This window comes from Mustelus asterias, chromosome 15 (genome assembly GCF_964213995.1).
Source record: "Mustelus asterias chromosome 15, sMusAst1.hap1.1, whole genome shotgun sequence".
NCBI lineage: Eukaryota > Metazoa > Chordata > Chondrichthyes > Carcharhiniformes > Triakidae > Mustelus > Mustelus asterias.
Window position 1 is genome coordinate 11,348,213 of NC_135815.1, and position 24,430 is coordinate 11,372,642.

Sequence of the window (24,430 nt, forward strand, 5' to 3'; positions counted from 1 at the left end):
GGACCTCCAAACATTAGCAAGATAATGATTGGATTAAATCGGCCTCCATAGGCTTTGCTGCAGAAAGCAGAGATTCCTGAGCACAGGAATTCTAGAGCCTTTAACATGTGGCACTGGTACCTGGGGCATGACCGGGATCAGTTACGTCGAGATCACGCTTCTATCGAGGGCCTAACAGTTTGATACCACTGATTTGTGGTTTGCTCAGTAAGAAGTTTAACAACACCAGGTTAAAGTCCAACAGGTTTATTTGGTAGCAAAAGCCACACAAGCTTTCGGAGCTCTAAGCCCCTTCTTCTTCTACCTGAAGAAGGGGCTTAGAGCTCCGAAAGCTTGTGTGGCTTTTGCTACCAAATAAACCTGTTGGACTTTAACCTGGTGTTGTTAAACTTCTTACTGTGTTTACCCCAGTCCAACGCCGGCATCTCCACATTGTGGTTTGCTACCACTGCTCAGCCATAGCATGTCAAATCGTACTTATGATGAATAAAATATAACCACTGTCATCAGTAATGGATATCACTTCAAATCATTTCAGAGTTTGAAAAAAGGGGATAAATAGTTTTTAAAGTTTATTTATAAGTCACAAGTAGGCTTACATTAACACATTAATATTGAAGTTACTGTGAAAATCCCCTAGTCACCACACTCCTGTTCGGGTACACTGAGGGAGAGTTTAGCATAGCTCATGCACCTAGCCAGCACGTCTTTCAGACTGTGGGAGGAAACCGGAGCACCCGGAGGAAACCCACGCAGACACTGGGAGAACGTGCAGATTCCATCCAGACAGTGACCCAAGCCGGGAATCGAACCCGGGTCCCTGGAGCTGTGAGGCAGCAATGTTTATGGTTTAATCACTGTGTTGCAGTGCCACCCATTGGCTCTGTTATCTCCACCTCCAGCAACAACTATTATAAATATTAAGAGGTCTTCAACGCACCAGATTCAGCCTGGTGCTCTGAGCAGATTTCACTCTTCAATGTGTTCGAGGCATCCACAGCTCTTTTCAGCAGGTACATGGCTCTCTTACGGGACAAGCTATCTGGCTGCACCAGTCCCCTCTGCACCACCTCCCAAAACTCCGGGCAAGTTCGGAGGTCGAGGGGTGACCGCTCTCCGGTACAAAGCAGCAGATGCGGAGGAAGCGAGCTCAAAAGCAGCAGGAGCCTGGACACGGAACCGCTCTTTCCCCAAAGCTTCACTCCATCCCAGATGTGTTGGATGGTGAGGGATTTGTGCAGCGAGCTGCCCGGCTTGGGAAGCAGAGCCGGGATGAGCCCGGTCACCATCCTGGAGGCCACGCTGTCCTCTCCCACCTTCAGGGCGCTCAGAGTCAGCGGCAGCAGCTCCTCTGTCCCAATCCCTCGCTCCTGAAGCAGCGGCGCCGTCTTCACCAGCACCTCGATGGCGACCTGGATGTCCGAGTACTCGGGGCTTTGTGGCTCCTCTCTCCCGCCGAGCGAGCCAGCCCGGCCCCGCTCCCGGGTGTAGCTCCGCAGCTCCCGCAGGGAAGAGGCGGCGATGTCTTGCAGCAGGGCTGGCGGGGCCTGCCGGCAGCAGGCCTGGAGCAGAGCGCAGAGAGAGTGCACCAGCCGCCGGCCCGGCTCCTGGAACTGGCCCCCCGGCCCTTCCAAGCGCAGGCCCCGCAGCAGCGGCAGGCACCAGCCGGCGGCCAGGTCCCGCAAGCAGCTCGGCAGATCCGCCGGCTGGGCGGCCGGGCCCCGGGACTCACACTGGCCGCCGGGGCCCAGCGTCTCCACCAAGAGGCGCAGCATGTCCACTCGATCAGCGTCGGGCGGCCCGCTGTCCTCTCCCTCCCGGCACCAGCGGCACAATCCCCACAGGGTGGAGGGACACGGGCCATGGCCGAGCCGCAGCAGCAAGTCCGCCACCAGCAGCGGGTTCATGCTGCCCGATACCACCCGGCACCAACCGCCGGACGGACCACTTCCGGTGGAGGGCGCGCCACACTCACAAACATCCGCCCGAAACGTTTCCGTTCCCCCATTCGCGATAAGAAAATGTCGCGACGCTGGGTACAAAAAAAAACACACGCAGTTCAAATCTCGGCCATTTCCACGCCTTCAAAAAAGTAACCATGTGGCGGCTTCCCAATTTTTCATTTGTGCTATTTCTAAAACAAAGAGAGCAGTGCGTCGGTCCATATTTCCATGGTTACGACTTCGGAAATGACGGCGCAAAATGGGAGGGAACGTTGGTGACGTAACGACGTCGGAGTGTTGCGTCGTGACGTCGAAGCGTGGTGAAGACGTGGGCGCATCGCCGGAGCAAGATGGCGATGACGGAAGAGAGACGCACAGTCCGTCCCCTCTGTCAATGGTGCAACCCCCCTGGAAGGTGGCACGGCTTGTATTTGGAGAGGAGTAAGAAGTCTCACAACACCAGGTTAAAGTCCAACAGGTTTATTTGGTAGCAAATACCATAAGCTTTCGGAGCGTGCTGCTCCTTCGTCAGATGGAGTGGTCTCTGTTCTCAAACAGTGCAAACAGACACAGAAATCAAATTACAGAATACTGATTAGAATGCAAATCTCTACAGCCAGCCAGGTCTTAAATGTACAGACAATGTGGGTGGAGGGAGCATTCAACACAGGTTAAAGAGATGTGTATTGTCTCCAGACAGAACAGCTAGTGAGATTCTGCAAGCCCAGGAGGCAAGCTGTGGGGGTTACTGATAATGTGACATAAACATTGGAGAGGAGGCCAGCTTCCCCCCCCCCCCCCATCCACTCCCCAGAGAAAGGAACCCAAACACCCATCATTGGGTTGCCAACCCTTCAGCGATTGATGATCAATAGGCAGGACCCTGCGCAGCCCTGGAGAAAAGTCATCTGAACATTGTATTTTTGTCACTTTTTTCAACATATCTCTGTACCAGGTATAACAATAGTGGAAGTGGAGGACAGGAGCTTTTTGGCTGATAGTCAAACATCATCCAATTGGATCATTAGTCTTTTTGCTTTCCAATTGGCATAGGAAGGCAGTACATCACAAAGAGGGCAGCACAGTGGTTAGCATAGCTGCCTCACAGCTCCAGGGACCTGGGTTCAGTTCCAGCTTGGATGACTGTCTGTGTTTGCACATTCTCCCCATGTCTGCGTGGGTTACCTCAAAACGCTCCGGTTTCTTCCCACAATCCAAAGATGTGTAAATAAGGTGGATTGGCCCCTTAGTGTCAGGAGGAGGGGGGGGGGGGTTAGCAGGGCAGATGTATGGGTTTAGGGGGATAGGGCCTGGGTGGGATTGTTGCTGGTGCAACCTTGATGGGCTGAATGGCCTCCTCCTACGGTGTAGGGATTTTATGATTCTATTCTATGAAAGATGAATGTCTTACTTGGCTAATGATTGGTGCACAGGAGAAATTCATGTGATGAAACTTCCAGGAATATGTTTAATCACACCTGGGCCCGGACATCGGCACTTCCACTGCTGGCGATATGTGCAGCCTGCAAAAAGTAAACAAATCCCTCCCACCTGCACCTCTCAAAGTTTGTTTTCTCTCCTGCCCTGAAGCCAGAATCTGCTGCCTAACATGATCATTCACAAAATCCTATGTATATATTTAACTTTGTTTATTAGAATAGAAGAAATTGAAGCAGCACCAGGCTGTTCAGCCCCTTGAGCATATGCCGACATTGAATAAGATCATGGCTGATTGGACGGGCCTCATCCCCACTTTCCTGCCCGTTCTACATAACCCTTGATTCCTGTGTCAATCAAAAAATAGGATAATGTGCCATAATAACGTGGCTGCCAGGGTCCATCTATAACTTTACTTATCTATAATATTCGAAATAGGAGTAGGCAGTTCAGCCCCTCGAGCCTGCTCCGCCATTTAGTACAATCATGGCTAATCTTAGAATCAAATCATAGAATCCCTACAGGACAGAAGGAGGTCATTCGGCCCATCGAGTCTGCACCGACCGCAACCCCGCCCAGACCTATCCCCGAAACCCCACACATCTACCCTGCTGATACCCTGCACGAGAGTCAATTTAGCATGGCCAATCAACCTAATCCGCACATCTTTGGAGTGTAGGAGGAAATCGGAGCACCCGGAGGAAACCCACAGAGACATGGGGGGGGGAATGTGTAAACTCCACACAGACAGTGACCTGAGGCCAGAATTGAAACTGGGTCACTGCCGCTGTGAGGCAACAGTACTAGCCACCGTGCTGCCCTTGTCTTGTCTCAGTCTCAATGCCAATTTATTGTCCCTTCATAATCCTTCAATCCATTACTAATGAAAAATCTGTCCATCTCCTCAAATTTATTCAATGTCTCAACGTCCACCTCACTCTGGGGTGATAAATTTCACAGCTTCGCGACCCTTTGAAAAAACTAATTTCTCCTCATCTCTGTTTCAAAACTGCTACCAGTTATCCTAAAACTATGACCTTTCGTTCTAGAATGCCCCACAAGAGGAAACATCTTCTCTATATCTGCTTTGTCAATTCCCTTTAGCATCTTATATACCTCAATTAGATCTCCCCTCATTCTCTAGACAGTGTAAGCCTAAACTGCTAAATTTCAGAGCCGACACATATTCATAATGCCAGAACCGACAGTAAAATTGGAACACACTTTTGTTAATTGTCAGTAGAATTACTGTTGTATTTCTATAGCTAGCAACAGAAGTTTGCAGGAGACCTCAATGTGACTGAATGTTGTCATTACACTATTGTATTTGGTGATATTAATCCAGCATTATTGAAATTTAATTGTTATGACTCTGGAACTAGTGAAAATGTTGCAGCAATAGTGATGTTGCAAAATGTATAAATAAATGCCTGCACTGACCAGGATTGCGTCTAACCCAGCAAGTGACATTTTTAACTGTCTTCATTTCATTATAAGCCTTCTGTGCACAACAAAAGGATAACTGGACATTCAGAAAAAAGAACTAACTTGCATTTATATCGCATCTTTAACAACTTTATTACACCTCAAAATGCTTTACTCCCAATTAAGTACTTTTTTTCGAAACCTGGAGTTAACCTTAAAGTGAAACATTGTGTTACAGCCACTTCTTTCTTATCTCCAAATTACAGTAATTAACTATTTAGATAGTTGGTTCCAAAACACTTACTCCGTGAAGTAGTTTAAGAAGAAAAGTTCTTTCTTTTACACAGTCTGTGCACCATAAACCTGGAACACCATAATGAAATACAGGAAAGGGTTGCAAAGAAACCTTGCCACACTTAACAGCATGGACAGCTATTCTCAAAAAGATGTAGGGAAGTATAGCAATTAGTTTGCACACAGCAAGATCCCACAATAACCGGCTGATTTGGTTTTGGCTGTGGGATCAATATTGGCTCGGGCTCCCCTGATCTAGTTTGAATAGTTCCATGGAATCATTTAAGTCTAACTAAGAGGGCAAATGAGGCATTAGTTTAACATTTCACATGACGGAGAGCACCTTCCACAGTGCAGCTCTCACTCAGTGCTACACTGAAGTGTTTATGTGCTCATGTCTCTACATGCTTGAAGCCACAACCTTCTGATTCAGTGGTAGTGCTGCCACTGAGTCATGGCTGGCATGGCTTACTAGATTTCATTGACGTCCTATTGGATAAACCAAAGCATATAATCTTGACCATTGTAATTTGCTGTTTCAAAAATGTATCCACTTGATTCTTATTATTGGATTCTTGTATTATTGTTCCTTAACCTGAAAAAATGGGGAAAATGTTGATTTACTCATGCAAATTCTTTGAAATAAGACATCTTTTCAGTAGCTTTAACCTGGAACATATCTTTGTCTTTTTGCCCAACAAGAGTGGTACAGGCACAGAAAATTGTACTGAGCTGCAACCATGTAATTGGATGTTGTGTCATACTCAAAGTCCCATCTCTGGCAAGAGGCCTTCAAATGAAACATTGTGTTACAGCCACTTCTTTCTTATCTCCAAATTATAGTAATTAACTATTTAGATAGTTGGTTCCAAAACACTACTCTGTGAAGTAGTTTAAGAAAAAAAGTTCTTTCTTTTCCACAGTCTGTGCACCATAAACCTGGAACAAAATGATGGAATACAGGAAAGGGTTGCAAAGAAACCTGGCCACACTTAACAGCATGGACAGCTATTCTCAAAAAGATGAACAAACCTTGATTATTATCATGCAAAGGGTTTTAGTTCTTTCTGATCACTGTATTGACCAGTTAGTTTTCTAGTGCTAGAATATGCAACAAGCTATCAGCATGTCTTGATTCTTTTCAGATGGCCAAAGGAAAACTTGCACAGATAGTTAAATTTATCTGGCAGTGCTTCAGTCAATGAATGAGTATACTGTATTTCAACCAGTGACTAAATTTAAGAGAATTGTAGCCTTGTTTTTTTTGGTTACTAGAAATGGCATCCTTGAATGGAAAAAGCATAGCATGACCCAAGAGTGTTGGCAACCATAAACTTCCATTAGATTGGTTCATGATTATACTTGGAAAGTACTGCAGTGGTTTGCTTTCTGCAGTATGACTGACCAAGAAAATCTCCTGCTCTTAACTGCCAGCCTTCAGGCACACTGCAATTGGTAAGCAACCCATTTAGTAGCAATTTTACAAACGCACCTTCCGTGGCCATTAATTCCTGAAGAGGGACTTCAACCCAGAGCTTCTGGCCCAGAGATAGGGACATTATCCACTATACCACAACACTGCCCAGTGCTGTAACATTCTAATCAAAACAAATTTAGTACAAGACATTTGCTCTAACTCCACAAAAGTGACCTGATAATTTTGCGACATTGATTTGATTTATTATTGTCACATGTATTAGCATGCAGTGAAAAGTATTGTTTCTTGCGCGCTATACAGACAAAGCATACTGTTCATTGAGAAGGAAACAAGAGAGTGCAGAATGTAGTGTTACAGTCATTGTTAGGGTGTAGAGAAAGGTAGGTCCATTCAAAGATCTGATGGCAGCAGGGAAGAAGCTGTTCTTGAGTCAGTTGGTACGTGACCTCAGACTTTTGTACCTTTTTCCCAACGGAAGAAGGTGGAAGAGAGTATGTCCGGGGTGTGTGGGATCCTTAATTATGCTGGCTGCTTTACTGAGGCATTGGGAAGTGTAGACAGAGTCAATTATTTTTCTTGATAAAGCCAGTGTATAATTTTGCTGATCTGTCTGGATTTTGTACTTTTTAAAATCATACCATTGACATGTAAGACCTGTTTTAAATAGTATAAACTGCAGAACAAATTCACCATTGTCTAATGTAGAAAGGTTGGGCCAGTATCCATTGGAGTTTAGCAGAATGAGAAGTGATCTTATGAAACATATAAGATGCTGAGGGGAATTGACAGGATGGATGCCAGAGGATCCAATTACGGGCAAGACTGGAACTAAGGGACAAGGTTTAAAAATAATGGTCTCCCATTTAAGACAGAGATGGGGAGAATTTTTTTTCTCAGATGATTGAGTCTGTGGAACTCTTGTTGAGAGAACAGCATCATTGAATATTTTTAAGGCAGAGCTAAATAGATTCTTGACCAACAAGGGAGTCAGAGGGTATCGGGGTAGATAGGAAGGTGGAATTGAGAGCCCACAGTCTGATCAGCCATGCTCTTATTTAATGGTGAGGCTGGCTTGAGGAGGCTAATGACCTACTCCTGCTCCTAGCTTAAATGTATCAAAAGGACTATTTTAGAATGTATTTAAGTTCACAGTAGCGATCATATACACCAATCCTTAAAATAACTTAGCATAGGAAAAATTTAAAGTTAAAGTTTATTTATTAGTCACAAGTAAGGCTTACATTAACACTGCAATGAAGTTACTGTGAAATTCCTCTAGTCGCCACAGTCCGGGGCCTGTTCAGGTCAATGCAACTAATCAGCACGTCTTTCAGAATGTGGGAGGAAACCGGAGCACCCGGAGGGACAAGGGAAAATTAATAGGATTTGGACATTAAGGAATGCTTCGAAGGACAACTGAACATTTTACATTGATGTGAAAGTTTTAACTTTGTGCATGTGAACATAGAAATGTACATAATCTCGATTCTGCAGGCCATGCAGCTGGTTCCAAAAATTAATATCCTTCCATCACCCATTCCCTTTTAAATAGCAATGCAAAACTATTGGATAACGGAAGCCAAACCACAGTCGGTTCAGATTTCCACATGGTGCGTGACCACAAAGAAGGGGTTGTCTAACCACACAGAGCTTTGTACAAACGGCAATATAATAACAACCAATCATTTTTTAACTTCAATGTTGAGATTCATAAGTTATAAATATCCCATTGACACTTCTCTAAATTTTAAAGTTGAAAACAGGGAATGACTTCTTTACTGATTTTCATTCGTTTTTGAACACGAGTTAGTTTTTATAATGTAATGGGCTCTTCCTACACCGCATTACTTTGCAGGCCACAAAATAATCCAAGTCATCTTTCTAAACTCCACAAAATATCATACTCAGACGAGTCAGTTGCAAGCTTCATTGGAGTTATGTCGATTATTTTTTTTTAAAGTTGCACAAATGATTATGGAATTAATTGATAAATATGAGTTGTCCCTATATAAAAGTGGGGTGAAGACTTATACATGATTATGTACATAGTTCAATAGCACTGAATGCTTTTCAATTAGAGTAAAATGTTTGAATTATAGAATTGTTACAGTGCAGAAGGAGGCCATTCAGCCCATTGTGTCTTCACTGACTCTCCAAATAAGCATTATGACTTAGTGCCATTCTTCTGCCTTTTTCCAATACCCTTGTGCAGTTTCTATTCAAATAATCACCTAATGCCATCGTGAATGCCTCAATCGAACTTGTCCCCACTGCACATCCAGGCAGTGCATTCCAGACCCGAACCACTCACTGTGTGAAAAAGTTTTCTTTTGCAAATGACTTTAAATCTGTGCCCTCGCGTTCTTGATCCTTTTATGGACAGTTTCTCCCCATCTATCTGTCCGGCCCCCATGATTTCGAACACCTCTATCAAATTCCGTCTTAACCTTCTCTCCGAGGAAAACAGTCTGTCCCAGTATGTCCGATCTATTGTCATAACTGAAGTTTCTCATTCCTGGAACCATTCTTGTAAACCTCTTCTTGCACTCTCTCCAATGTGCTCACATCCTTCACAAAGTGGCGCCCAGAACTGTCCACACTGTTGAATAGAACTCTCTGTTTATATATAACTGGCTTATACGTCAAGTAAGTTGTGTTTGCATTAGCTTCGAAATGTGAAATGTTTAGGTTCTGCTTTTATCCGTGCTGTTGAAATTGAGAATGTGTCTGGAAACTTACAGTCAGCAGAAGTGAGCTGGTCAGATTTCAGCACACTAAGATTTCAACCTCTTAATTTTCTGGTAAAACTGGTAAGATTTTCAATACAGAGTTAAGTAATTGTAACTTCTACTGAGTGACAGTTAGTAATTTAACACTGTGTGTGCCCTGTCAACTTTATTTTGTAGCTTTGATTAACAGTTAGGACTAATATTCTTAGACAGAGTCAGTAGCTCAGGGAACAGTTTGAAGAATCATCCAGAACAGGTTAATTTGGATATAAGTAAAGGGTCACCCAGACTCAAAACGTTGGCTCTGTTTTCTCTCCACAGATGCTGTCAGACCTGCTGAGATTTTCCAGCATGTTCTGTTTTTGTTTCAGACTCCAGCATCTACAGTACTTGGCTTTTATCTTAATTTGGGTGTAGCTTGTTTGAAAATAACCTTTCGATTTGATGCACAATGCCGATTATAAAGGATATCCACATTTTAAAGAGCATGGCAGCACAGTGTCACAGTGGTTAGCATTGCTGCCTCAGCGCCAGGGACCCAGTACGATTCCCAACTTGGGTCACTGTTTGGAGTTTGCGCATTCTCCGTGTCTGCGTGGGTTTCTTTCGGGTGCTCTGGTTTCCTCCCACACTCCAAAAGACGCGCTGGTTAGGTGCATTGGCTATAATAAATTCTCCCTCTTTATACCCGAACTGGCACTGGAGTGTGGGACTAGGGGATTTTCATAGTAACTTAACTGCAGTGTTAATGTAAGCCTACTTGTGACACTAATAAGTAAAGTTAAAAATAACCTTTCAATTAGATACACAATGTAGATTATAAAGTATATCCACATTTTAAAAGTAAGGGATGAGAGTGCTGTAAGTTGACCACTATTGTGCATGGATTCTTAGTTGTGGCTGATAATTTGATTTATTATTGTCACATGTATTAGCATACAGTGAAGAGTATTGTTTCTTGCGTGCTATACAGAGCATACCGTTCATAGAGAAGGAAATGAGAGAGTCCAGAATGTAGTGTTACAGTCATAGCTAGGGTGTAGAGAAAGATCAACTTAATGCAAAGTAGGTCCATTCAAAATTCTGATGGCAGCAGGGAAAAAGCTGTTCTTGAGTCGGTTGGTACGTGACCTCAAACTTTTGTATCTTTCTCCCAACGGAAGAAGGTGGAAGAGAGAATGTCCAGGGTGCGTGGGGCCCTTAATAATGCTGGCTGCTTTGCCGAGGCAGCGGGAAGAGTAGACAGAGTCAATGGATGGGAGGCTGGTTTGCGTGATGGATTGGGCTACATTCACGATCTTTTGTCGTTTCTTGCGGTCTTGGGCAGAATAGGAGCCATACCAAGCTGTGATACAACCAGAAAGAATGCTTTCTATGGTGCATCTGTAAAAGTTGGCGAGAGTCGTAGCTGACATGCCAAATTTCCTTAGTCTTCTGAGAAAGTAGAGGCGTTGGTGGGCTTTCTTAGCTATAGCATTGGCATGGGGGGACCAGGACAGGTTGTTGGTGATCTGGACACCTAAAAACTTGAAGCTCTCGACTCTTTCTACTTCATCTCCATTGACGTAGACAGGGGCATGTTCTCCTTTACGCTTCCTGAAGTTGATGACAATCTCCTTCGTTTTGTTGACATTGAGGTGGAGATAATTGTCGCTGCACCAGTTCAACAGATTCTCTATCTCATTCCTGTACTCTGTCTCATCAATGTTTGAGATTCGACCCACTACGGTGGTGTCGTCAGCAAACTTGAAAATCGAATGGGAGGGGAATTTGGCCGCGCAGTCATAGGTGTATAAGGAGTGTAGTGAGCTGTATGTGTGAAGAAACATAAAGAGATGTTTATGAATGTTGAAGGGTAGCAATGGTCCCTGTGCTTTCTTTATTTGGTTTGACCTAAAAAGAGGACAATGGTCCCTGCGCTGTGCAGCCTCCTGCGCTGCCACACACTGGGCATCGCCCTCTGCTCTGCACTCTCTTTGTCTGTCACTGACACACCGCCCGGGTGACGTGGAGCGAGCTGAAGCTCGTCCGGAGGCTGACGGCGCGAACTTCCCGCGCGAGTAACGGTCGAGGGGCGGTGCCCGCTGAATGAGTGACAGTTAACTGACCAATGGGTAGCGGTCGAGGGGGGGGTGCCCGTTGAATGAGTGACAGTTAACTGACCAATGGGTGGCGGTCGAGGTGCGGGTTCCCGCTGAATGAGTGACAGCTGAGGGGGGTCCGGACGAAAAGCAGTTGGAGGGGGGGTGGGCCTTTGAGCGGACCAACGGGTGGTTGCCGGGGGCGCCCCCCCCCCCCCACGCTGATTGAGTGACAGTTGAGTTAGCCAACGAGGGAGAGGGATCAGGGTAGGGCGTGGATTGAGTTGACCAATTGAGTGAAGGTGACAGGGCGGGGCTAGCGTTGAATGGCTGACTGGGGAGAGGGGCGTGTTCATCTGGCCGTTTGATTGACAGCAGAGGGGCGGGGCTCCCGCTGGCCAGTGAGTGAGGGCGGCTCGCGATGCCCCGCCCCCTCCCCCGGCGGCTCCCTGTTGTTCGCAGCCATGGCGGCGGCGGTCATGATGAGCGGCGAGATGGGTGAGGCGATGGTGGGCGCTGCTGCCGGGCTGGAGCAGAAGAAGTTCGACTACTTCTCCTCCATCAGCCCCATGGCCCGGCGGATTATGCTGGAGCGGCAGAAAATCCGCGAGAAGTACGGGCCTCGCTGGGAGCGGCTGGAGCCCAGAGAGCAGGAGGAGATCATCGACAACTGGATGGTGGACCCCCAGATCCGCAGCCGGTACAACCTGCACCGCAACCAGCGAGAGGAGACGGTCTGTTACCCCAGACTGCAGCTCCAGACCGGCCAGAAGGTCGTACACTTCGGCGAGGAGGTGAGGGAGGCTAGCCCAGAGAGGGGTGTGCTTTCTAACCAGGGTTTTAGTGCTGTGTCCTGTAACAAAGGCAATGAGGCCGGCAAAGCTCTTCAAAACTTTGCAGCGCAAAATAAAGTCACATTTTTAATAATACAAAAAGAATGTCCTTGCAGTTTGCCCACTGAAGGGTTAATCCGCCTTTAATTATCTCCCCCAGTCCGCAGTATGTCAGGAATGTGCTCTGGATCTGTTACAATTCAACCTCTGTGGTTTTCTCCTGTTTTCCTTCCTTGCCTCCCTTAAAGTGTTTTTTGAAGACAAAAGTTTTTTTGTTTTTTGTTTAGCCATGATGTGTAGAGAGGATTACCGGCAGGACTTTGCCACTTACGATTTAGTCGTTATTGTAATTGCAATTGTGTAATTTTATAACTTTTTACCAGAGTTGGAATGGAACAAAAAACAAATTCTTGGAAATACTCAACAGACCTGGCAGCCAGCATCTCAGAATAGAATCATAGAATCCCTACAGTGTCATTCAGCCCATCGAGCCTGCGCTGACAACAATCCCACTGAGGCCGTATCCTGGGAATCCCTCCAGCCTACGCATCCTGGGACACTAAAGGGCAATTTAGCATAGCCAATGCACCTACCCCGCACATCTTTGGACTGTGGGAGGAAACCGGAGCAGCTAGAGGAAACCCACGCAGATGTGGGGAGAATGTGCAAACTCCACACAGACAGTAACCCAAGCTGTGAATTGAACCCGGGTCCCTGGTGCTGTGAGACAGCAGTGCTAACCACTGTGCCACCCTGTGGAAGGGGAAATAGATAGAGTTAACGTTTCAGCTCGGTGTATTGTCGAGGATGTAAATGTGGTCTGAAAATTAGAACCAAACTTTAAGAGATTTAGGAAACACTTATGTATGCAAAGGCTGGTGGAGGTTTGGAATTTTTGCAAATTACAATTGATACTAGATAAATTGTAAATTTTAAATGTGAGATTGATAGATTTTTGCTAACCGAAGGTGTTAAAGCATATGGTGGGGGGTGAAATCAGTAAATGGGTCATTGCTCAGCCATGATCTCGTTGAATGACAACAGGTCAAGGGGGCTCAATGGCCTACTCCTGTTTCTATGTTACGTCGATTACCAGTGGAATTTGCTCTTGCATAAAAATACCTTGGCTTGTCTATTTTTCAAGTACCAGCATTTCTTGATTCAGCAAATTGAGTTTATGCCTCACTGCAAAGATTTTCAGGACATAAGGTAGGCTGGATACAAAGGATGACAGAGAATGATAAACAGTGACTGCAAGGCACGAGGGAACAATAGATTGGATCATGTGCAATTTGAGTAATAAGCTCTTGAGATGTGCACCAGGCCAGAAAGGTAGAGAAAGATTGTAGTTGTTAGCATGCGACTGGAAGGATGGTGGAGAAGGAATTGTTTCACATTTCCTGAATGCTGGGATCGCTTTTCAAGCTGTACACTCAGAAGAGCTTTCATCTTAATCGGAGAGACAATATTGTTTGTGGCAGGGGTAAACAGAGCAGTAAAATGTTAGAACTCATTGGTCAGGTGAAAGGGGAAAATCCATGCTGTCAAAAAAAATTGATAGAAAAAGATCAGCCAGACATATGAGCAAGGTGGGGAGAGATACCCCAATAAGAGTTCTGTGCACAAATACAGCATGAAAAACAAATCCGTTCCAAAGCACACATTCAATTTAAAGAGTGTGATGTAATCTGAGCGTGATTGCATGAAATGTTAAATTTTGAATTGCCAGAAAGGGTGGGAAAAGGAGGGCAAGTAGAAAATATTTGCAGGATGACAGGGGAGTGGGACGAGATGATTTCTTGCAAGAGCCAACGCAGACAGATTGGACAGAATGGCCTCCTGTACTGTAGCCATTCCATGATTCAGTGTTGATAAAGACAATCACTGCATGTAAGAGGAATTTTCAGTGAGATCTGGCAGTCGATATGCCAGACGCAGAGTTTAGGAAATGCAAATGATGCAAAACTTTAGTATAAATTGCTTCTAACCTCTTGATAATGAGATCAAGGAAGCAAAAGAGTGTGGTCATTTTGGGAGATTTGTATTTTCACAGATTGGGAGAAACGGAACAGCCCAAGTATTAAAGCCAATGATTTTAGAATGTAGTCAAGGTAGTTTTCCAGAAGTGTTTGTTAAACTCAATAGTGCAGGCTATACAGTATTTAATGATGAATAATAAACCAGAATAAGTTAATCTTGCAACAAAAGAGCATCTTGCAATTGTTTCTGTAAATTGATCGAATTTGATATCAGGAATGAGAAAGAAATAATCACAAACCAAGGTTTTAAATTTAAGTAGGCAAACTTGGAACAGATGAAAAATGATTTACCCCAGTAAACGGGGCTGAAATGTTAATTGGCAACCTACAAACAGTCAGAAGTATTCAAAGAAATGTCAATAAATCTGTGCATCATATCCCTAAAGCCTGTGTATGTAAGCAATAATGGTCAAGTGTTAGTTAAGAGTAAGTTTCAGGTTAAAAGAAAAGGCTACCACAATGTAGGGTAAGCGGTATTCCACATGGATCTGTATTGCATACAGTTTTTCATGTTGATGTTTGGATGAATGATTAAAGAAGTGTATATCCAAATTTGCAGATGGCACTAAATTAGGAAATACAATATATTATGTGGATGGAAGCAGGAAGTTATAAATGAACGTGAGATTAATTGAATGAGACTATAACGGGTGGAGTTCAGTGGGGGAAATGAGATCATCCATTTAGGCAAGACAAAAACATTCTTAATGGCAAGAATCTCTGAGCTTTGGAGAAGCAAATGGGTAATCAAGTACAATGATCAGTAAAGAGTAGCGCTGAGTTATGCAAGTAATTAAAAAGCTTAATGGAAGGCTGGTCTTTGTCTCAAGGGAATGGAATATTGAAATTGAGGAACTTGTGCTTCAGTTGTACAGAGCCTTGGTCAGATCCTAAATGGGGAACAGCCCAAAGTTATATTGGCCTCTGAAGGGTACAGTGCAGATTCACTGGAACAAAACCAGCGTTTAAAGAAAGAATTTCATGACCTCAGGACATTCCAGCCTTCCATCTATTTGAGTACTTTTGGACTATTTAAGGTAGAAAAGGGTAGCAGCAGGGAAAATTACAGCTGATACTGACAGTCCTTGTCCTGTGTTGATTTATATATGTTATCAGCGGAGGATACTAAGAGCCCAGGCTGCTATTTCTGATTCTCACCTTGATACTTGATGTCATTTGTAACACCCGTTGCTGCAACCCAGCTGAGATCAGCGCAGAGCTGCAATTAAATCCGGTACCTTCCACTCCGTATGTTTTAGTAGTGCATTGAGTGGTGTTTGTAATCAGAGTGGTTTCAAAAATTACAAACAGGAAGCCTGTAAAAATTTAATTCTGTATTAATTTTTTTGCTTCATTTCTGTCTTGTTGTAGTTAATTATTCATTTCCATCATTTAATCATATGTTAAAAATAAAAAAATTCTCTATGTACAATAAATGGTTACAAGGTTAAAACTAATCAGTGACTACAGATTAAATCATAAATCACAGGTTTATTCTCTATCATACTCGCAACACTATTTTTCTTTAGCTATGTGTTTTGCTTTATTTTGGTTTTGTGTGTGGTAGCTCTGGATATATTGATGGTTATTTGGACATATCTGAAGCATGAGTAATCTTTTTATTGGAGACAATATTCATCTGCAATTATGTAGAGCTTTAATTGTTTTATGTACATTTTAGATCTGCAATTGATTATGGGTGCTTTGTTTGCAATAATAACCGCTATCAAAATGATTAGAAAGCCGTTGTCAAAGGATTAAGTTGAATGTCATATATTAGTGAATGACTGCTACGTGAGCTGTTATCTAATGTTGAATTAGAGCTTTGGAATGGCTTATTACTAATTGTCGCTTTGTAGCTTGTAGAATCTGTTTCAGCTCCCAGTTTTTTCTGCTGAACTATTGTCCAAATAAACAACTGTCTCTCCTTCTCCTTGAGGTGCAATAGTATTTCATTGGCAGAGGAATGAGGTGATAAATATTTACTAAAAATTGATCTGCAGTTTGAAGGTTTTGTGAGTCCTGTACATTGGCAAAAATACACAGCAGTCAACTATCACCAGATCGGTGGCACAATGGTTAACACTGCTGCCTCACAGCGCCAGGGACCCAGGTTCGATTCCAGCCTTGGGTCACTGTCTGTGTGGAGTCTGCACATTCTCCCTGTGTCTGCGTGGGTTTCCTCCAGGTGCTCTAGTTTCCTTCCACAGTCCGAAACATGTACATGTTAGGTGGATTAGCTATGCTAAATTGCCCCTTAGTGTCAGGGGAATTAGCAGCGTAAATATGTGGGATTGAGGGAATAGGGTTTGGTGGGATTGTTGTTGGTGCACACTCGATGGGCCAAATGGCTTCCTTCTGCACTGTAGGGATTCTAAGAGATATGAAATGATCAAACAAAGAAAGCACAGAATCCTTTCCAATTTCTTTTAGTACATTCTTACTGATGGTTTCAGGTGGTAAATTAAGTGGGAATGATTTCTCATGGAGCGTTACTAGACCTTGTTTGCCATGTGGAAGAGCAGTGAAGTAGGATTGTGAGAATATTTTTGAGTTGAAGCATCTTTTCCATTGTTCAGTCATTTTTGTTTATTACAGGCCAAGAATTTAAACCATTTTTAACATAGAGATGCTAAGGTTTGAATTAAAGTTACTGGTCTCTCTTTTTGATATCTAATAACAACTGAAAATGCAACTCTAATTGAATTCGGATGGAGTTTGTGTACAAACTATCCCGTTGCCCCCTCAAAGACCTTGTGTGAAATCAAAGGCTCGTTGGCTTCTAACCCAGTCGCCCATTGCAATGTTACGGGGCAAACACAAAACTTGGTTTTGAAATATAAAATAATAAAGTAGCTGAGGTTGATTAAATTAAGAGTAAAAAAGGGAAAAGGCAAAATAAGAAAAAAAAATGGATGAGCAGCAAACGTTCTTGTGCTTGCTTCAGACATTGGCTAACTTCAAGTAATGCTCAGGAACCAGTAACCTTGTCTCTGAGTCAGGAGGTTAGGGATTTAAGCACCAACCCAGAGATTTGAGCATATAATCTAGACATTGCCATATTGAGGGATTGTTGGTGTGAGTGGTAAATTGATATCCTGTCTGTGTTCTCAAGTGGATTTAAAATATTTGGGAATCCATTCACCTGGCGTCCTGACCAATATTATTGTCAATTATCTGTATAAATTGTTGTGTATAAATTCACTGTGTGTAAATTGGTTGCTGCAAATCCCACTTTACAACAGTGGCTTCAGAAATACTGAATTGGTTGTAAAGTACTTTGTGACATCCTAAATCTGTGAAAGACACTATATATGCATGTCTAATTGTATTTCCTACCAAGCGACAAACACACTTAGTTAACTTTCTATTTTACCATTTTAGGATATTACATGGCAAGATGAACACTCAGCTCCATTCTCTTGGGAAACTAAGGTAAACCATACTGAATCTTTTTTTGAAATAGTGAAGATTGATCGCTCGCTTTCTTATGTACAAAACAAAATCCTACGCTAAAAGACATTGGCCAGAATTTTCTGGCCATTCCCACCTCACTGCCCCTGCAAGCATGGAGAATTTGGCGCTCAGCCAAGTCTCCGTTCACTGAAGCGGGACCACTTAACCTTTTACTTTTGCCGTTTTTAGTGGAGGAAATGCTAGAATCTGGTCATGAAAGGTGCTATATGAATGGAAGTTTTTTTCCCCCTTTGGAAAAAATTAAACTTTGTATGAAGTTGGAATAAATGGGGCCAACGTTTTCCAGTGCTGCATTCAGTTGCAGTTTGGCCAGTGTGATGCTGCTTCACTTGTTATTGCACACGTGCACTTTCCAGCAGGGGCAATCAGGAGTGGGAATCCTGGCAGACTTTACTGACCCTTCCATCAGATGTTGGTGGCATTCTTGTTGCCATTCAACTTAAGAATGGTTAACTACGTGCAGACCTAGGATCTAAATGAGTCATTCCTGTGTTAGTATCTGATTGGGTTGGCGTATTTGCCAGTGATTCATCAGTGGAGGCCGATGTAATCATCATTCATATGGAGTTCCCAACAGCCCAGCAGTGCCTATATCACATGTGGCATTGTTTGTACCAGTAGTCACATCCACCCCCACATATTTCAAATGATGTCAGCTGTCTTTAATGGACACACCTCAATATAGATACAAACTCAAAGAAATCTGCTCATAATTACTAAGGAAGCAGTGAAAGAGAAAACCCACTGAGAAAGAAAATGAAAAGGTTGTTCAATCTGGTAAAAATCCCTCATTGCGAACCCCTGAGGCAAATTACATTAACCTGCCAGGCAGCGGGAGCTCAGATTCTGTCATTCTAAATTCAATTTATTGAGATTATTATTGAGTTCATTAGGGTTGCAGTCACACTTTGGTTTCAGGTGTCTGTGATTATTTGGAAGAAGCTCACTGCAGTTTGCCAGTCTGTCAGTGGTCACAAGCTCTAATCTTTTTCACGCAGCCACTACAGAAAAATCTTTAAAAACAAAAGTTTCTCATATGCTTTTTTCTAACTAAAAAGTTCTTCTCGTTGCACTTGCATTTTCCCTTTTTACAAGTTCAGATAATTTTAAAATTACAGAGTCAGATGGAATTCAGTTTTGCCTCCACGGCTGCTTCTGAACAAGGGGTTTCTGCACAAAGTGAACAACGTCAGCCAGTCAAGGCAGTCCAAGGAAATCATCAACTTAAAACATCCCAGGGAGGACAGCCAATCAAACCATTGCAGAATGGAAAGACACCAAGCATCGATGGTCTTGCTCAAGTCAGAAAGGAAGAGTCGTCGTCCTTCTGGAAACTGAGTACTGAAAGGTCCAGGCTGGAGGGCGAACAGTCTGATTACCAGTGTGTAACCCCAAGTCAGATCAAGTCAATGGAGAAAGGAGAAAAACCACTTCCCTCCTACATGAGACAAGAATCACTGTCAAAGGAGAAAGAAGAAAATAAATCCGAGAAACCTTGGGTGAAGAAGCAGGAGCGAATCATCAACACCAACGTCTCATCTGTGTTTATTGATTTGGACAGGCCCCGAACAAGCCAACCTTCAGTCAGTGTACACGATGACGTTTTCACTCGTGGCCATACTGAGAAATCTCCAGATAAAAAGACTGTTTCGAAGGAATCCGAAGATGAAGAGCGAGATGACTCCTGTGCATCTGATGCACCATTTTTCGCACAGGTAAAGTTTAATGTGTTATATAGGTTAGAGTTTTTTAGTATAATGGTAACGTTATCTGTGCATTTGTGGAAAATGTCAGAATGAATGGTAATATTTTGTCATTATAAGTAACTGAAAATGATGCAATATTACAATGTAAGCCCCAGTTCAAATACTGATGGATAATATAAATGTAAAGAGATAGGGGTCTCTGTCTTGATTCACGTTTTCTTCCTGGTTTAGAAGATACATGGACACAAATAACAGTGATGTGGAAAATTTATGGCCATAAAAGGATAGAAATATTACAAATACTTGAATCTATGCAGATAGGAAGACATTCCAGGCACATCAGTGGCATATTTCCTAACCTTCCTTTAAACTGTGCATGTATTTAAAATCCTAAAATTTAACAGCCTATCTCTTTAACCTTCTACATTAAATCCCTTCTCGAAATCTTCAGTTCTCTTATCTCTCTAGCCCCCTTCACCTTTTAAAAACCTTTGGGAAGCCCGTCATTTTGGCCAAACATTTCATCTCTTTGAAACACTGAAAACAAAAAGGAGATTGAAGCTTTGAATTAACTTGAGACCCGAGACAAGAGCACACTAGCTACATTTCTTTCAGTTGCAGCAAGCAATTAAGGCCAAGGGCATGTTTTCCTTTATTGCAAGGGATTGGAGTACAAGAATAAAGAAGTCTTGCTACAATTGTACAGGGTTTTGGTGAGACCACATCAGACGTACTCTGCAGTTTTGGTTTCCACATTTAAGAAAGTATACACTTGCATTAGAGATGATACAGAAAAAGCTCACTAAATTGGTCTCTGGGATGATAAGGTTAGAGTCATAGAGGTTGACAGCATGGAAACAGACCCTTTGGCCCAATTTGTCCATGCCGCCCTTTTTTTTTAAACCCCTAAGCTAATCCCAATTGCCCACATTTGGCCCATATCCCTCTGTACCCATCTTACCCATGTAACTATCTAAATGCTTTTTAAAAGAGACAATTGTACCCGCCTGTACTATTACCTCTGGCAGCTTGTTCCAGACACACTCCACCCTCTGTGGAAAAAATTGCCCCTCTGGACACTTTTGTATCTGTCCCCTCTCACCTTAAACCCATGCCCTCTAGTTTTAGACTCCCCGACCTATGGGAAAAGATATTGACTATCCAGCTGATCTGTGCCCCTCATTATTTTATAGACCTCTATAAGATCACCCCTCAGCCTCCTACGCTCCAGAGAAAAAGGTCCCAGTCTATCCAGCCTCTCCTTATAACTCAAACCATCAAGTCCCAGTAGCATCCTAGTAAATCTCTTCTGCACTCTTTCTAGTTTAATAATATCCTTTCTAAAATAGGGTGACCAGAATTGCACACAGTATTCCAAATCTGGCCGTACCAATGTCTTGTACAACTTCAACAAGACGTCCCAACTCCTGTATTCAATGTTCTGACCGATGAAACCAAGCATGCCGAATGCCTTCTTCACCACTCTGTCCACCTGTGACTCCACTTTCAAGGAGCTATGAACATGTACCCCTCGATCTTTTTGTTCTGTAACTCTCCCCAACGCCCTACCATTAACTGAGTAAGTCCTGTCCTGGTTCAATCTACCAAAATGCATCACCTCGCATTTGTCTAAATTAAACTCCATCTGCCATTCGTCAGCCCACTGGCCCAATTGATCAAGATCCCATTGCAATTGGAGATAACTTTCTTCACTGTCCACTATGCCACCAATCTTAGTGTCATCTGCAAACTTACTAACCGTGCCTAAATGACAGTGGGCCCAGCACTGATTCCTGAGGCACACCGCTGGTCACAGGTCTCCAGTTTGAAAAACAATTCTCTACGACACAGAAGCCAATTTTGTATCCATTTAGATACCTCCCCCTGGATTCAGTGAGATTTAACTTTATGCAACAACCTACCATGCGGTACCTTGTCAAAGGCCTTGCTAAAGTCCAAGCAGACAACATCAACTGCACTGCCCTCATCTACCTTCTTGGTTACCCCTTCAAAAAACTCAATCAAATTTGTGAGACATGATTTTCCACTCACAAAGCTATGCTGACTGTCCCTAATCAGTACTTGCATCTCTGTATGCCTGTAGATCCTGTCTCTCAAAATACCTTCCAACAATTTACCACAGATGTGAGGCTCACTGGCCTAGTTCCCAGGCTTTTCCCTGCAGCTCTTTTTAAACAAAGGCACAACATTTGCCACTTTCCAATCTTCAGGCACCTCACCCGTGACTATCGATGATTTAAATATCTCAGCTAGGGGACCTGCAATTTCCTCCCTAGCCTCCCACAATGTCCTGGAATACACTTCTTCAGGTCCCGGGGATTTATCTACCTTGATGCGCTTTAAGACTTCCAGCACCACCTCCTCTGTAATAAGTACACTCCTCAAGACATAGGTTGTCCGAGTAAATTGTGTCTACGTTCTCTGGAGTTTAGAAGAATGAGAGGTGATCTCATTGAAACCTACACAATTCCGAAGAGGTTTGATGGTGGACACAGATTGTTTCCGCTGGTGGAGGAATCTAAAACTGTGAGCATAGTCTCGGTATAAGGGCCTGGGATGAAGAGAAATTACTTCACTCAGATGGTTGTGAATCTTTGGAATTCTGTACCCCAGAGGGATACCTCCATTGTTGAATACATTTAAGACTGGGATAGACAGATTTTTGGTGTTTCGGGGAATTGAGGAATATGTGGAGTGGGTGGGAAAATTGAGTTAATGCTCAAGATCAGCCATGATCATATTGAACGGTGGAGCAGGCTCAACAGACCATTTAGTCTGCTGCTGCTATGTTTTTGTTTCCAAGTCTATCTCCAGAAATGCTTTGAATATGGTTCTGTCCCAATATAGAGTTGCAACTTGGGAAACATTTACTATCTCTTATTGCATTGTTTTGTGGAATGTTTCAATCTATTATACTTTTGTCTTTTCATGCCCTCCCTATGAACCTGGAATCCTCTTCTGTCGGATTCCTTTCCAGTACTTGTACCTTTTCTGCAGCCTGGGAATGAGACTTTCAATTACTGATGAATATAAATAGATGAGTGCTGGAGTAAACTGTGCTGTCTGATAAATAGTGCAATTTAGAATATAGTGATGTGATCGAATTTTAAGACAATTGTCCAGAGATTTTAAAGCCATAGAGGAGTTCATTTAGTTGTCCAAAAACAATGGTTATGAATGCTGTGTTTGTGTACGTGTGGGAAGGATGATGACCACAATGTCAGCACTGTTACAAATTTAACTTTTCTTTTCCCTCTACAGATTAATACAAGTAGTTCTATTCTAAAGACTGGATTTGATTTCCTGGATAATTGGTAATTCCTCCTGCTTCCTTCAAGTCGTCACAATCCAAAGACTCACCTTTTTGGCCAATGATTACGAAAGTAACACTTCATTGAAAGTTCTGGAGCAAAGGTGGATCAAAGTGAAAATTTTGCTCAACTGAGTCCTCAGCAGTCATCCTTCCAGTCAACTAATTAAGCTAACACTACAGATTTGTACTTGATTGTTGCACTTTGCTGTATGTATAATATTCGAATTTGCTTTCTTTACATGGAAAACAAATCCCTGGAAGAAATCACAATTCACTGGGTATGCAGACATTGAATTGAGTTAATTTACCCTTTAAAGTACTCAGTGATGAGATTCAAATGTAAAATTCAAGCCAGGATTCCTGCTTTTGGTCATTATTCCCTGGACCATGTAGCAGGGATAGGATTGTTTTTGATCACTATTTTAAGAATGGTAACTTTGAACAGCAGAAGGAAAGAAAAAGTGTATGGTGCCAAGACTTTCCAATGTTCAATATGCAAATCCAGAAGCTAATACAAGCATAAACCAGAGCAAGTTTCTAGCAGTAAAATTGCTACCTTCTAAATTGATGAATCAAGTTGTTCCAGAACAGTTTTTATATTTATGTATCATGCATGCACACCTCTAATATTAAAAAAAATCTAATATTCAGTTGTCTGAGAATTCCAAAGCAAGAAACAGCAAGCTGGTGCTGAGAACTGAGTTAGGGGCAAGGTTCCTTTACAAATGAATGACTGTACCCAAGATCAGGTGATCAGAACTACATTTCTATATCCGATTTGCTGTGAAACAAAGTGGATTAGCTCTAACGTTCCTTCTCATTTAGTGAAAATAATATGGGGAGGCTGTTCTCCAGTCCAGTGTCAATGAGTGAAAATCACTTCATAAGCCCATTGCTTAAAACACCCCATGGATTACAGAAAGTAACATTCCAAAATTTTACCTTTGAAAGGATAAATACATTCCTTTGTATAGGTCCTTCATGTCGGAAGAAAACATTGGGAACACTTTTTAATGAATAATGCCACATGCATTTTTAAAAATCTACACTAAAGCGATAAAATCCTTCCAAAATTGCTTGTATTTTCTCAATTACATCTGCTAGAATTATAAAACACAAATCATATAGCAGATTTAAACATAAACAGCTAGCCACTTATTTTAATAAATACTATGTGTATGACAACTAATAACCTCAATTATAACTAGTTGTTTAGATAATTTAATGTTGAGGCTGTTGTATAAGTGTAATAAATCATACTCAAGTAGAGAGCTTATTGTTACAGTTATGTTGTAAAAGCTGTAGATTAGATGTTTGCCATGTTGCTCTGCCTTGCGTCAGAGGATTGTCTTCCATGGGACTTTTCTATAATATTGCCTATTCACTCAAGCTGTGCCAACCTATATAGAAATAACTAGTAGCTGGCTTATGTTTTTACTGAAATGCATTATATATGTTGCAGATAAAATTTTGAAGTAATACCTAACAATTATCTTGTGATTTATTCTAATGAACTGCATTCATTTTCAACTCCACACTCTACTCACTGTTGCCAGTATGAGCCTGCAGTACACTACCTGGTGCAACAAGCAAGTTTTGCTATCAAAGTTGGGTGGGGATAGTTTGGAGGGTATACCTTTCCTCCCAAACCAGCTGCACTGCCTGAAAAATCTCAGCTTACATACGTGAAAAGT

The 24,430-nt window shown here is 42.7% G+C and overlaps 2 protein-coding genes across 5 annotated transcripts in view; one reads left to right on the forward strand and one right to left on the reverse strand.

Annotated features, from left to right (window-relative positions):
- The window catches only part of tarbp1 (TAR (HIV-1) RNA binding protein 1), a 170,546-nt gene extending 168,597 nt beyond the window's left edge, over window positions 1–1,949 (reverse strand). For 3 of the 4 annotated variants that reach the window (XR_013499614.1, XM_078229497.1, XM_078229498.1), the window contains exon 1: window positions 941–1,924. Coding sequence is in view for 3 of the 4 variants with exons in the window: in XM_078229497.1 (XP_078085623.1) it covers window positions 941–1,907 (967 nt within the window). In the remaining variant the exon portion in view is untranslated. Of the gene's footprint in view, window positions 1–940 lie in introns of all 4 variants that reach the window. The other variant, XM_078229496.1, reaches the window with a different exon arrangement.
- A 9,807-nt stretch (window positions 1,950–11,756) lies between these two features.
- On the forward strand, window positions 11,757–24,220 carry c15h1orf198 (chromosome 15 C1orf198 homolog). Its single transcript, XM_078229487.1, has 4 exons — window positions 11,757–12,141; window positions 17,604–17,654; window positions 18,815–19,411; window positions 22,685–24,220. The coding sequence occupies exons 1-4, from the start codon at window positions 11,812–11,814 to the stop codon at window positions 22,739–22,741; spliced, it is 1,035 nt and encodes a 344-aa protein (XP_078085613.1). The 5' UTR covers window positions 11,757–11,811; the 3' UTR covers window positions 22,742–24,220.
- The last annotated feature ends 210 nt before the right edge of the window (window positions 24,221–24,430 follow it).

Excerpts from the sequence above, each read along its gene's own strand:
- c15h1orf198 (XM_078229487.1), top strand. The coding sequence starts at position 11,812 with ATGGCGGCGGCGGTCATGATGAGCGGCGAGATGGGTGAGGCGATGGTG. Across the intron at positions 17,655-18,814 it reads CATTCTCTTGGGAAACTAAG|AGTCAGATGGAATTCAGTTT; the intron begins GTAAACCATACT and ends TTAAAATTACAG. Across the intron at positions 19,412-22,684 it reads ATGCACCATTTTTCGCACAG|ATTAATACAAGTAGTTCTAT; the intron begins GTAAAGTTTAAT and ends TTCCCTCTACAG.